Source organism: Bos javanicus, chromosome X (assembly GCF_032452875.1).
Source record: "Bos javanicus breed banteng chromosome X, ARS-OSU_banteng_1.0, whole genome shotgun sequence".
NCBI classification, from domain to species: Eukaryota; Metazoa; Chordata; class Mammalia; order Artiodactyla; family Bovidae; genus Bos; species Bos javanicus.
The window spans coordinates 116,119,430-116,132,530 of record NC_083897.1 but is presented as its reverse complement, the minus strand read 5'-3'; the positions used below and the strand labels follow the sequence as shown (position 1 = coordinate 116,132,530).

The following is a 13,101-nucleotide window of genomic DNA, read 5'->3' as shown; positions in this document are numbered from 1 at the left end:
GACAATCACCCCTTGATTCAATATTTAAATCTACTTGATTTAAAAATATGAATGTATTATGTAAATACGGCTTCTTTATGTCACAAATAAAGTGTAAATGCTGCATTTTTCCTTCTGAAAAAAAAAAAAAAGTCACCCAAAGACTAAGAAGAGGAATCTTAGATCAGTAGAAGGAGCAGTCCCAGGCTGTGGTAGATGTAGTGAGGATGCTAAGCAAGAGGAAGCAGAAGGACTCAGATTGCATCCCCATTGTCTATTCTCAGAGGCCCTGATGGACTAGGATCACATGAAGGTCATCCTGACTTCCAACTTGGAATTCTCAGGAGACGAGGACTTTGATGTAAGACAAGAAGCTTCATAAAACAGAGAGTGGAGTTACAGGATTCGTCATGTGTCAATGTGAGGACCTGAAAGTGGACTCACAGTAGGGTGAGACCTCTGTCTAATACAGTCAGCTGCAGTTTCGCAGAGCGAGGGACCTGAATCCAAAGAGGACCTCACATGCAATGCTGAGTGTTACTGAGGACCCCTGCAGAGGGAGCCACTCATTCAACCTGTGTGATCTTAGGGAGGGCTGAGTCTCCTCTAGCCAGATCAGAACCCAGATCTGCAGATCCGGGTGTCTTGACCATAACCAGACTTAAGGTGAGGACCATCAGTGCTAGTGAGAGGATCTCTCCCCCAACGAAGGAGGCTCACAGAGTGGCAACCCACCTGACAAGCAGAGATGCTCAGAGCACAGCTGGCCTCCCACCACTAGGGACTTGGGAAGGCGAGGGCTCTGTTTGGGAGCTGGAAGACACGAGTTCATAGGAGCGGGCATCTTGGGCTTTGATACACTGCACAAGGAGGACCCAAGGACGGATGAATATTGAGCTACTGGGGTTCCCGTAGCATACTGCCCCTGCCGTCATCCCTGGGAGATCCCACGTAGGACCTTACGCAGCTCCCTCCACTTCCGCTTTGAAAGCGAGCGGTTCAACCGGTAGCCACGGCGACCGTATGGCAGAGACTTAGTGTCCAGTACTCTTCTGGAACCAAGGTGAGGACCTGAATGTAGCTCATGGGACTTTCCCAACCCTCCCAGTAATAAAAGTGACCCATCCACATCCCACCCCTGTGATACGGCTCTTATGAGTCCCTCAGAGCTATTGGCCGAATGTGTTTAGAGTGTCGAAAGCTATGGCATTGGTCTGCAGGGGTAGGTCCGGATTCTACCCCTGGAGGAGCTCTAGGACCTAGATGAGGGCCCTGAGGGTTGATGAGCAGATTTCAACACCGCCAAGGGGACCACACTGAGCAGCCCCCGTGTACTGGGCTCTAGGATGCCCCGGGTAGAGCTGCCCAACTGTGGTGCCCCCTGGTGCCCACTGGAGGTGGTTTTGGGGAAGTGAGAGCCCTGCTGTAATGGAATAAACCTAGTTCAACAAGAGGGACCTAGTCCACAGCAATATTAATGGCTGTGATGCTGAGTGAGGATGGGGGCTCCTCCCATAAGAAATAGAGTCACAGAAAGTGCCAGTCCTATTTTGAGGGCTGGGAGAATTGGGTGTTTTGACATGACACTTCCTGGGACATCTCAGGGAAGTGAGAGACCAGGTCAGTGGGGGCAGCCTCAGGTTGGCAAGGGAGGGTTTCAGGTGTCCTGGTGGATGGTGAGAACCTTGGGGGCTGTGGATGTTCCACACCATGTCATTCGGACCACATCTCCCTGTCATCATCCCTGGGAGACCTCAAGGATAATGTTGGTCCCCACTGCGGGCTAATGGGGAAGTAAGGGTCTTGGTCTGAATGGAGTGGTCAGCAAAGGGAGAAACCTGAGACCCTGTCATGAGTCAAATGTAGAGCTTGGTTGCTTCTGTGTCCTGGCTGTTGTCAATAGTGCTGCAGTGAAGACGAGTACAAGTGTCTTTTTCCATTACCATTTCCTCAGGGTATACGCCCACTAGTGGGATTGTTGGCTCATGTGGTAGTTTTATTCCTAGTTTTTTTAAGCAGAGTGAATTAATTCATAAAGTGGAGAGCCAATATCATATATTAATGCATATATATGGAATCCAGAAAGATGATACTGGTGAACCTATTTGCAGGGCAGCCTGGAGATGCTGACATAGAGAACAGACTCATGGACACAGTGGGGGAAGGAGAGGGAGGGGCAGATTGAGAGAGTAACATTGAAAACGTGCACATTACCATATGGAATATAGATAACCAATAGGAAGTAGTTTTATGACCAGGGAGCTCAAAGCCAGTGCTCTGAAAGCTTAAGAGGGGTTTGACATGGGAGGGAGTTTCAAGATGGAGGAGACATAGCTATATCTATGGCTGATTCATATTGATTTGTGGCAGAAACTGGTACACTATTATAAATTAGTATTGTAAAAAATAAATTTATTTTCAAAAAGACATATAGGAGAAACCAGAAGCAAAAAAATATTTTAGCCCTTAAATTGGGATCTTGTGAGGGTCCACAGGGACATCAACCTGCCTGCACCAGATTTTGTTCTCAGGAGACCGTGTTTGGTAAGATAAGGTCATCTTCACTTCCTGATTTTGGGACACGGAGTCATTGGCTTTTACTATCAAGCAGTCTTTACTTCAGGAGAAAGTTGAGCTTCTCTACCAGGAGCCCAATAGAAGAACCTGAGTGAGGACTCAGTGCATCCATCCCACCCTCGGATTTCAGCCCAGGAAATCTCAGGGAAGGGCTGTGAGGCTGAGCCCCTTCTTTAGTGTTTTATACGAAGTCTACAGGAGGGGAAATGTCTAGTCTGAAGGTGCAGACACCAGTCTGCAAATGGATAATGGTGCCCAACGTTTTAAGGAGCCAAGGTAAGGACCTTGAATGATGATCCCAGTGAACTCAGGATAGAAAAGACCCTAATGAGCTCTCAGCACTGGATATCTATCTCCTGGCAGGGAGGTCGACTGAGGCATCCCTTCCCTTACCTCTGGATCATGGGGAGGTCTAAAGTGTCTACATCAGAGTAGCAGAGGGAAGGGTGCCAAGGCTCCACCAGGACTTGACGTGATAATACTGAAGTAGAACTTAGAAAACCCCACTGCTAGCACCTGCTGGCACCTGAGTAAATCCAAAGCAGGGCTGAGAGGATGCAGAGGAAAAGTTAGGCCACTATTCTTCCTCTGGGATTCTCAGGGGCCATGCTGAGCAGGAAAACAGGAGCCTTGTGGGTTCCTAGAGCAGTGTCCTCAAGGACACCTGCAGAGGCGGCCTTTGATTAAGCCAAGGTAGAGTCTCCCTGTTTTAAGGTGCTCATGTCACCTCATTCTCCATCCTCCAGGTGCCCCCAGTCACCTGTCTCTTGGCCCAGACTCCTGCCTGCGGTCCCTGCCCACAGCCATCATGCCCCGTGGGCAGAAGAGTAAGCACCGTGCTCGTGAGAAACGTCACCAGACCCAAACTGAGACCCAGTGTGTTCATGATCAGGCTACCACATCTGGGGGAGAAGAGACCACCTCCTCCTCCCTTCCTGATTCAGAGAGTGCTCCCTCAAGCTCGTCTGCTGCTGGCACCCCGAAGGGGCCTCAGGGAGCCCACGGCACCACCAGTGCTGCTGCAGGTGCTATACGCAAAAGATCTGGTGTCAGTGGCGCAGCACGCTCAAGATCTGGAGTAGGTGCCGAGGGCCAAGTTCAGGAAGGTGAAAATTCCTCCCAGGCCTCAGCTGCTGCTGTGAGCTCTCACACAGATATTCTGACCAGGAAGGCAGAGCTATTGGTGCCGTACATGCTGTATAAGTATAAGATGAGGGAGCTCATTAAGAGGTCCGAAATTTTGAAGGAAATCAATAGAAGGTACAAGGAACAATACCCTGAGATCCTTAGAAGGGCCTCCGAGCACATGGAGATGGTGTTTGGCCTGGTGCTGAAGGAAATCAGGCCCAACAGTCACTGCTATACCCTGGTGAGCAACCTAGATCTCAGCGACAGTGAGTCTATGAGAGGTGACTGGGGGCTGCCGAAGAATGGTCTTCTGATGCCTCTGCTGGGTGTCATCTACCTGAATGGCAACCACGCCCCTGAGGAGAAGATCTGGAAGTTCCTGAATATGCTGGGCATCTATGATGGAAGAAGTCACTTCATCTTTGGAGAGCCCAGGAAGCTCATCACAGAAGATCTGGTGCGGGAAGAGTACCTGGAGTACCGCCAGGTGCCCGGCAGCGATCCCCCTCGCTATGAGTTCCTCTGGGGTCCTAAAGCGCTCACAGAAACGAGCAAGACGAAAGTCTTGCAGTTTTTGGCCAAGGTCAAGGATTCAGTCCATCCTGCCTTCCTGCTGCAATATGAGGAGGCTTGGAGAGAGGAAGTAGAGACCACCGGAGCCAGAAGTGAAGCCAGGGCTGGCACTTCTGCCTCAACCAGGCCTGGCACTGCCGCCTCAGCCGCTGCTGGCCCTTCTGCTTTGGCCAGGCCTGGCACTGCTGCCTCAGCCGCTGCTTGCTCTTCTGCCTCAACCAGGCCTGGCACTGCTGCCTCAACCAGTGCTGGCCCTTCTGCTTTGGCCACTGCACGCCCCAGGGCCGCATCCAGCCGCTCATCTCGCCCCTAGTGTGATCTGAAGCCCGTTGTTCACTTTGTGGCTGGAGAAGCCGGTCAACCTGTGTTCCTGATATCAATAACTTGTTGACTTTATTTCCCCCAATTTTCAGTTATTAAAATTTTTCAACAGAAAAGTCATTTAGATTCATGATATAAGTATATGAATAACATGGGTCACACACACTTTGCTGTTTGTCAAATTTAGGAGTAAGAATTTTGTGTTCTCAAATAAATATTGTAAATCCTCACATCACTTTTGTCATCCAGGATGAGAATAACATCACTTTAGGATGAGACTGTCCTTAGAGATGTGAAAGACGCCACGCTAATAGAGGCTCAGAACATTGATACATTGTTAGGGAGATAGCTGAAATTTCTTCAGTTTTTGGATGGCTTTACTCTATGTTTAGTCTCCCTTTTTGTAAATGTAAAAGACACATACTTGCCTCTGCTTATGGTTTATGGTTTTCAAGAATGTTTGAGATATAAATTATAGCAAATGATTTATTCATGGCTCTTCTTTTACACAAATATTGAGTATCTGCTCTTAAGAAGTCTTCATGCTTGTACTGGTGATGTTTAGTCAAAAAAAGTCCTAACCTCTGTCCACTCATTATAGTTTCTCAGAGATGCTGTCATTCTATGGAAGAGGCTGAGATACTCTCTACTTCAGGAAGAACAAGAAAGAAGTGGGTTAAGAGGGATTGGAGAGAACATATTACTTTGGTTTCATTCCTAAGAGGAATTTTGGCTGATTTCGAAGGTTGGGTCTTTTTTTCCCCCACTTGGAACACTGCATAGTTTCTGACATCTGATATATTGAAAAAAAATCCAGCTGATGTAACATCTGAGGTCAAGATAATCATAGTAATAACTGCTATTGCTCCTAATGTCTCAATAGAGACAGACGCCATGACATAAGCTTTCCATAAATACTTATATTCCACCAATCTGACAAGAAAGGGCTTATCAAACTTAGTTCGCAGGGGAGAGCCCAAGGCTCATAGAGTTAGAGTTTGGTCTTGTGCTGAAATACATAAGGCTGGTAAATGACAACTGGCAATAGACTCCTGCTCTACACTACTTTACCCACTCCAGTGTTCTTGCCTGGAGAATCCTAGGGACGGGGAAGCCTTGTGGACTCCCGTCTATGGGGTCGCACAGAGTCGGACACGACTGAAGCAACTTAGCAGCAGCAGCAGGCTTAGCCTATTAGCCTTAGCATAGCCTCACTTATTCTTTAGGCTTCTCAGAGACCTAAGAAACTTGGTCTCAGCGCAGAGTTCTGAGGTTGGTAAAGAGAATCAATCTTGCAGAAATGATGGTGATTATCCTGAATGAGGGTGATGGAAAGACCCATCCAGAACAGAAGGATCCTGTTAAGACCCATCCTCATTAGCAAGCCCATGAAGTCCAGAACTATCTGGGCTGCTGTGGTTAACACTTTCAACTCAGGTCCTGGGGAGGTGGGGACATTGGGAATCTGCAGAGAATAGAGCCCCAGGAAGGGTGCAGAGTCAAAGTGAGGACCCAGAGTGTGGACATGAAGCACCTCAATCCACAGCTGACAGGGCTACACTTAGTCCCTCCTCTCCAGTTAGCCCTGGGAGGCATAGGGAAGTGCTGGCCAGCTCAAGGGCCCCGTGACTTCTGCCTGGAGGGTTTCAAGGAGATGACCTTGGTTTATAGGCTGGCTCTTCATCAGAGAGTGGAAATCCCAGGCATGACGTGTGTACAGTCCTGTATGAAGAGTGTGGCAACCAACTACCCCATTACAGATAAATCCTTAGAAAGTCCTGCAAATGTAATGGGCCCTGGGAGGGAACAGGCAGGGCTTTCAGACTAGGTTTATCCCTTAGTTTCTGAAGGCGAATGGCTTCAGGGCCTTAAAGTCTTTGGGCTAATGGAGGGAGGCTGTATCAGCTGAGGAAGGGTACCCCGTTCCTAACAGGAGTCAACTGATGATACTGACCGACAGCAAAGGATCCCTCCCAGAAAGAAGGGGGCTACAGAGGGCACTGTCCCTGTTGTCAGGCCTGAGACTGTGCCACTTAGGCCTGGTGACATGGTGAGTCCTACTCACTTCCTCCCAGAGGATCACATGGAGGTAAGGAACCTCATCCTGATCAAAGGGAGCAGCCGAAACTCAGCAGAAGAATGATTTCCATGTTGTGCCAGAAGTCAAGGTAAGGACCCTGAATTCTTGAAAAGACCACTAGCCTCAAAACAGTGGGGGCAGAACATATTCCTTCCACTCCTGTTAGCCTCAGAAGACCATGGCCTGTGGTGGCCCTATGAGGCAAACTCTTCTTCCTCAGGGATCAGGGAACTATTGGCCTGGGTGGAGAAGCTTTAAGGCAAGTCAGGGAATGTTTCCAGTTGGGGAATATTTCCAGGTTCTTTCCAAGACAGTGAGGACAGCAAAGAACGTGGGAACACAAATACCAGGATGGCCACACTATGTTCCCTACTCTCAGCCTAGAAGGCCTCAGGCAGATTTACCAGGCCAAGGGGCCCTTCAGCTCTGACCGAGGAGTAGCAGGAAAGTCAGGGTTTGGTCTGATGGTGGTGTTCCCATGTCAACAGAAGGGGGAGTCTTGGACTTGGCTGAGAGTCAAATTTGGGACACCGATTTGGAACCCTGAGAGGAACCGTCTGTCATTCCCAAGGAGCTTGCCACAGCTTTCATTCTTGTGAGACTATGGGTAGGGGTGGCTAGATAAGGCCATTCTTATTTCCTCCTCCAGGTTCACAGGGAGGTATCGGGCTTACTATGAGGAGATAGGCCTCAGGTCAAGAAGGAAGGGATTCCCCAGGCCCCACCAGAAGTCAGATTGTGAAGCCCGAGTGGAGACTGAGAGGTCTGCTCACCCCTGAATAGAGGGAACAAAGGAGAGCCATGCCCTCCCTTTTTATGTCAGTTCTAGAAAGCTCAGGAGAAGACTGTCAGGCAAGGCTCTCCCTCACTTCTTTATACCAGGCCTTCTTCTTCTTGTTGAATTGCTAAGTCATGTCTGACTCTTTTGTGACTCCATGGACTGTACCCCGCCAGGCTCCTTTGTCCATGGGATATTCCAAGGAAGAATTCTAGGCTGGGTTGCCATTTCCTCCTCCAGGGTATCTTCCTGACCCAGAGACCGAGTCTGCGTCTCCTGCAGCTCCTGTATCACAGGCAGATCCTTTCCTGCTGAGCCATCAGGGAAGCCCTATATCAGGCCTAAGGGAGGTGAGATCTTCGTTGCAAAGTATAGCCACCAGTCCTGAGAAGGGATGGGGTATGGTGCCTGCCAGGCACTGTGGCAGATGGTTTACAGTTACCACCACATGCCAGCAGTCCTTCCAGACAGGGCTTGTCAAACTCCCTTCACAGTTAAAGAGCCCGAGGCACTCTCAGAGAGTTTAATGATGTGACAAACTTTTCCATGGCTGTTTAAGTGACAGGGATGGCCATAGGCCCTTGATTTGAGTTGATCTAAAGCTCACCCTCTCACTCCTGGAAGCCTCCTCTGACCTTGTGCTCTTAATTCCCTTTTTATTCTCATTACCGTGAAATGTATGAAGCATTAAGAGGGACTCTCAGGTCCAACTATTATATTGTAATACATAGCCAGAGCAATAATAATAATAATGCCAAACTAACTGTGACATTGAAGAGAGGAAAAAAGAGATATTTAAGTGAGTAGATCTGATGTTAAGTGGTTTTACCACAACAATCCTTTGAAAAGTTGATTGTCTTGCTCCCTCTCCAGGACAAAGGAAGATGATTAAGTGCAAGCCTTTAGAGAACTCTTTTATAATGTTAGTGAGAATGTCAATGTGTGCAACCATTGTGGAAAACAGTATTGCGGTTCCTCAAAAAATTAAAAATTGAATTACCATATGATTCAGCAAGCCCTCTTCTGGGTTTTAATCCAAAGAAATTAAAATTAGACTCTCCAAGAGATACTTTCGTTCCCATATTCATTGCAGCATTATTCACATTAACCAATACAGGGAAGCAGCCCAAGTGTCCGTTGATGTATCAATGGATAGATATATGATATATACATATCATGGAGTGTTGTGTGTGTGTGTGCATCCTCAGTCACTCAGTTGTGTCTGATTCTTTGTGACCCCATGGACTGCAGCTCACAAGGCTTCCCTGCCCTTCACTGTCTCCAAGAGTTTTCTCAAACTCATGTCCATTGAGTCAGTGATGCCATCCAACCATCTCGCCCTCTGCTGCCCCCTTCTCCTCCTGCCCTGAATCTTTCATACCTAGCATCAGGGTCTTTTCCAATGAGTCTGCTCTTCACATCAAGTGGCCGGAGTATTGGAGTCAGATTCAGCATCAGTCCTTCCAATAAATATTCAGGGTTGATTTCCTTTAGAATGGACTGGCTTGATCTCTTTGCTGTCCAAGAGATTCTCAAGAGTCTTCTCCAAGACCACAGTTTGAAAACATCAGTTCTTCAGCACTCAGTCTTCTTTATGGTCCAACTCTCACATCCATACATGACTACTGGGAAAACCATAGCTTTGACTACAGGGACCTTTGTCAGCAAACGGATGTCTTCATTTTTTAATACACTGTCTCGCTTTGGAGCCTTAGGAAAATGCAGAACCTTCAGCGAGAGGTCATTTCAAGGGAGGTTGCCTGGTGGGTAGAGAGACAGTGGGAGTGGTGAGCATAGCCAGATCCTTAGATGGAGGGCCTGAGAGAATCCACAGTCTCCTGGACTGGTGACCTTTACCCTGGGTTGAGGGAGCCAGAGACCTCTCCTTAAGGACCTAGTCGATTATTTTATCTTGTGTGTAATTGGGCAAATTCTAGGCAAGTTCTAAATTTCTTGTTGGTACTTTAGTATGTGGAAATACTCGTTATTTAGATGAACAGGTATCTGGGAGGGAAGATCCTGGTCAATGACAAAAATTCTAAGAACTCTGAGTTGTTTCCAACTGGGAAAGATTCTACCTCAAGCACATTCTATGTCACATCCTCTGGTGTGAATGTTACATGATTGTCCTTGCTAGGCAACATTTAGTTCACTGTGATTTTCTTTGTCTTGGAGTTTGGGTAATGTGCTGGAGTTCAGGGGCCTAGTGAAACAGCATGTGAAAAAATTGACCAGCTTAAACTGGTTTGACCTCAAATAGATTGTTGATTAATCACACCTTGAGTCATTTTACAAAGAAGGAACTGCATGTGTCCAAGAAGAAACACATGACCTCAGGATGACCACAGAGCCAAGCTCTTCAGTATGCATAACTCAGAGAAGAGAACTGTTGCCCCGAGGGCCATTTACAAAGTGATAAATCCTTCAATAAGGAAAACCTGGCTTCCTGTAACCTGAGTAGCTGAAAGGGACTAATTGAAGACTAGCCAATTAGCGTCCAAGTTAGAAATTCCCTTGACCCCTTAGATTGCACCCAGGCTCCTGGTTTGAAGAGAGATTTGATACCTTGCCTCCTTCATTAGTTGGCCTTGCAGTAAAGCTCTTTTCTCTAAAGTTCTTGCCATAAGTATTGGCTTCTGTGCACATCTGTCAGTGAACCCATGTTCAGTGAGTTAGAACAGCCCAGTTGAGATTTAGGACTTGTGACCATCTTTCTGAGGCACTGTAGCCCCTGGCAGAGTGTGGGTTCTTAGCACCCACCCTGAATGGCCACCTCGATTGAGTTTTGTCTACAGAGTCACCTTCCGGGTTCCTGCTTTCTCACCATGGCACACCGGGATCCTCGGGATACTTTTAAGAAAAGAAACAGCTCCTAGAGCAGACATCTTTGGGGTGAGTAAACTCATTATAATGTCCCGGTAGCTAAATGTAGTTAAAATGTGTCTGTGGTCTAATAATCTCATCAGGACTGTGGGTTAGACAGGATGAGATGGTTGGATCTCATCACCAACTCAGTGGACATGAATTTGAGCAAATCCCAGAAGATAGTGAAGGACAGGGAAGCCTGGCATGCTGCAGTCCATAGGGTGGCACAGAGTCAGACATGAGAGAGCAACTGAGGAACGACAACAACACTGTGGGTTAAAGTCCCACCTAGGGGATTTTCTTCTGTATGGTTAGAATCCAAGGCAACAACTGTGGGTTAGAGACCCACCCCAAGAGGACAATGCAAAAGATTAAATCTGCTGAGGTACTCAAAGGATTGGTTTAGAGTTCTGAACATTGGGATAAGGTCTCAGGCCTTTAGATTTGCTTGCCTATGTTGTCTATGTCTGACTGTTATATGTGTTGGGATTGCCTAATAGGCGTTGGCTATTGGATCACTGTGGCAAAACTTTATGAAATCTTATATGAGTGAGGGTTCTCTGAATCAGGAGATAAAACACCTTGCTCTTGGACTAGAAACCTTGCTTTATGGAGGTGACAGTTTTTCACCCATGCCTTAGGTGATTGCCCAGAGGTATTGTTACAGATGTATATTCCTTTCAAAAAAAAGAAAAATTATTGGAGATTGTTGATTTAGAGTCTTTTGTTAGTTTCAGGTGCATGGCAAAGTGATTCAGTTATACTTACATTCAATCTTTTCCAGATTCTTTTCCCATATAGGCTATTACAGAATATTGAATATAGGAGGTCCTGTTCAGTTATCTATTTTCTATATTGGTTGTGTGTGTATGTTCATCTTAAGCTTCTAATGTATCCCTCCGCACAAAGTTCTCCTTTGGTAACCATCAGTCTGTTTTCAAACTGTGTGAGTCTGTTTCTGTTTTGTAAATAAGTCCATTTGTGTCATTTTAAAAAATTCGATTGTACCTATGAGCAATATACTACGGTATTTGTCTTTGTCTGACTTAGTCTGACAATCTCTAGGTCCATCCATGTTGCTGAAAATGGCATTCTTTCATTCTTTTCTATGGCTGAGTATTCTTCCATTGTATTTATGTATCACATCTTTTTCATCTGTTGATAGACCTGTAGGTTGTTTCCATGTCTTGGCTATTGTAAACAGTGCTGCAAGGAATATGGGGGTGCTTGTTCCTATTCAAATTATGGTTTTTGTTAGATGCATGCCCAGATAGTCTATTTTTGAAAATTTACTGGAGTACAGTTGTTTTACAATGTTGTATTAGTTTCAGGTGTATAGCAAAGTGATTCAGTTATACATATATATACATTCATTAATTTTCAGTTTCTTTTCTCATATAGGTAGTTACAGAATATTAGAGTTTCCTGTGCTGTGCAGGAGGTCCTTATTGATTATCTATTTTATACATAATGCTGTGTGTAAATTCATCCCAAGCTCCTGTTTTATGCCTCCCTCACTATACTTCCCCTTTAGTAACTGTAAGATTGTTTTCAATATCTGTAACTCTTTCTGTTTTGTAAATAAGTACATTTTATCACTTTTTAAAATTAGATTACACATATGAGGGATATATTTGTCTTTGTCTGACTTACTTCACTTAGTATGACAATCCCTAGATCCATCCATGTTGCTGGGAATGGCATTCTTTCATTCTTTTTTATGGCTAAGTAATATTCCTTTGTATTTCTGGACCACATATTTATCTCTTCCTCTGTTGATGGACATTTAGGTTGCTTTCATGTCTTGGATATTGTAAATAATGCTGCAGTGAACATTGGGGTGCTTGTACATTTTTTCAAATTATAATTTTCTCTGGATATATTCCCAGGCAGGGAATTGCTAGATATTATGGTAATATTATTTTTCTGTTTTATTTTATTGGAGTATACTTGATTTACAATGTTGTGTTAGTTTCAGGTGTATAATAAAGTGATTCAGTTATAGATACATATATATTCATTCACTTTTAGATTCAGGTTACTACAGAATATTGAGTAGTGTTCCCTGTGCTATACAGCAGGTTGTTTTTGGTTATCACTGTTATACATAGTAATTGTGTATGTGGGCTTCCCAGGTAGTACAGAGGTAAAGAATCCACTGTCAATGGTGGAGACACAAGAGAAGTGGGTTCAATCCCTGGGTCGGGAAGATCCCCTAGAGCGGGAAATGGCAACTCACTCCAGTATTCTGGCCTGGAAAATTTCATGGACAGAAGATCCTGTTGAACTACAGTCCATGGAATCAAAAAGAGTCAGACACGACAGTTGTGTATGTTTATCTCAAGCTCCTAATGTATCCTTCCCCCAACATTTCTCCAATGGTAACCATAAGCTTGTTTTCGATATCCAGAAGTCTGTTTCTCTTTTGTAAATAAGTTTATTTGTGTCATTTTTTAAAAAATTAGATTCTACACATAAGTGATATCATATGATATTTGTCTTTCTCTCTCTTACTTTACTTAGTATGACGTTCCCTAGGTCCATCCATGTTGCTGCTGCTGCTGCTAAGTCACTTCAGTCGTGTCTGACTCTGTGCGACCCCATAGACGGCAGCCCACCAGGTTCCCCCATTCCTGGGATTCTCCAGGCAAGAACACTGGAGTAGGTTGTCATTTCTCTCTCCAATGCAGGAAAGTGAAAAGTCAAAGTGAAGTCGCTCAGTCGTGTCTGACTCTTCGAGACCCCATGGACTGCAGCCTACCAGGCTCCTCCATCCATGGGATTTTCCAGGCAAGAGTAC

General features: G+C 45.7%; 1 protein-coding gene across 1 annotated transcript; it reads left to right on the top strand.

Annotated features, from left to right (window-relative positions):
• The first annotated feature begins 838 nt into the window (after window positions 1–838).
• LOC133243535 (melanoma-associated antigen B2-like) lies at window positions 839–5,063 on the top strand. The gene is made up of 2 exons (XM_061410516.1): window positions 839–1,042; window positions 3,303–5,063. Exon 2 carries the CDS (start codon window positions 3,365–3,367, stop codon window positions 4,568–4,570), a length of 1,206 nt encoding a protein of 401 aa, XP_061266500.1. The 5' UTR covers window positions 839–1,042; window positions 3,303–3,364; the 3' UTR covers window positions 4,571–5,063.
• The last annotated feature ends 8,038 nt before the right edge of the window (window positions 5,064–13,101 follow it).

Bases quoted from the DNA above. Each gene is read 5' to 3' on its own strand.
- LOC133243535 (XM_061410516.1), top strand. From the start codon at position 3,365: ATGCCCCGTGGGCAGAAGAGTAAGCACCGTGCTCGTGAGAAACGTCAC.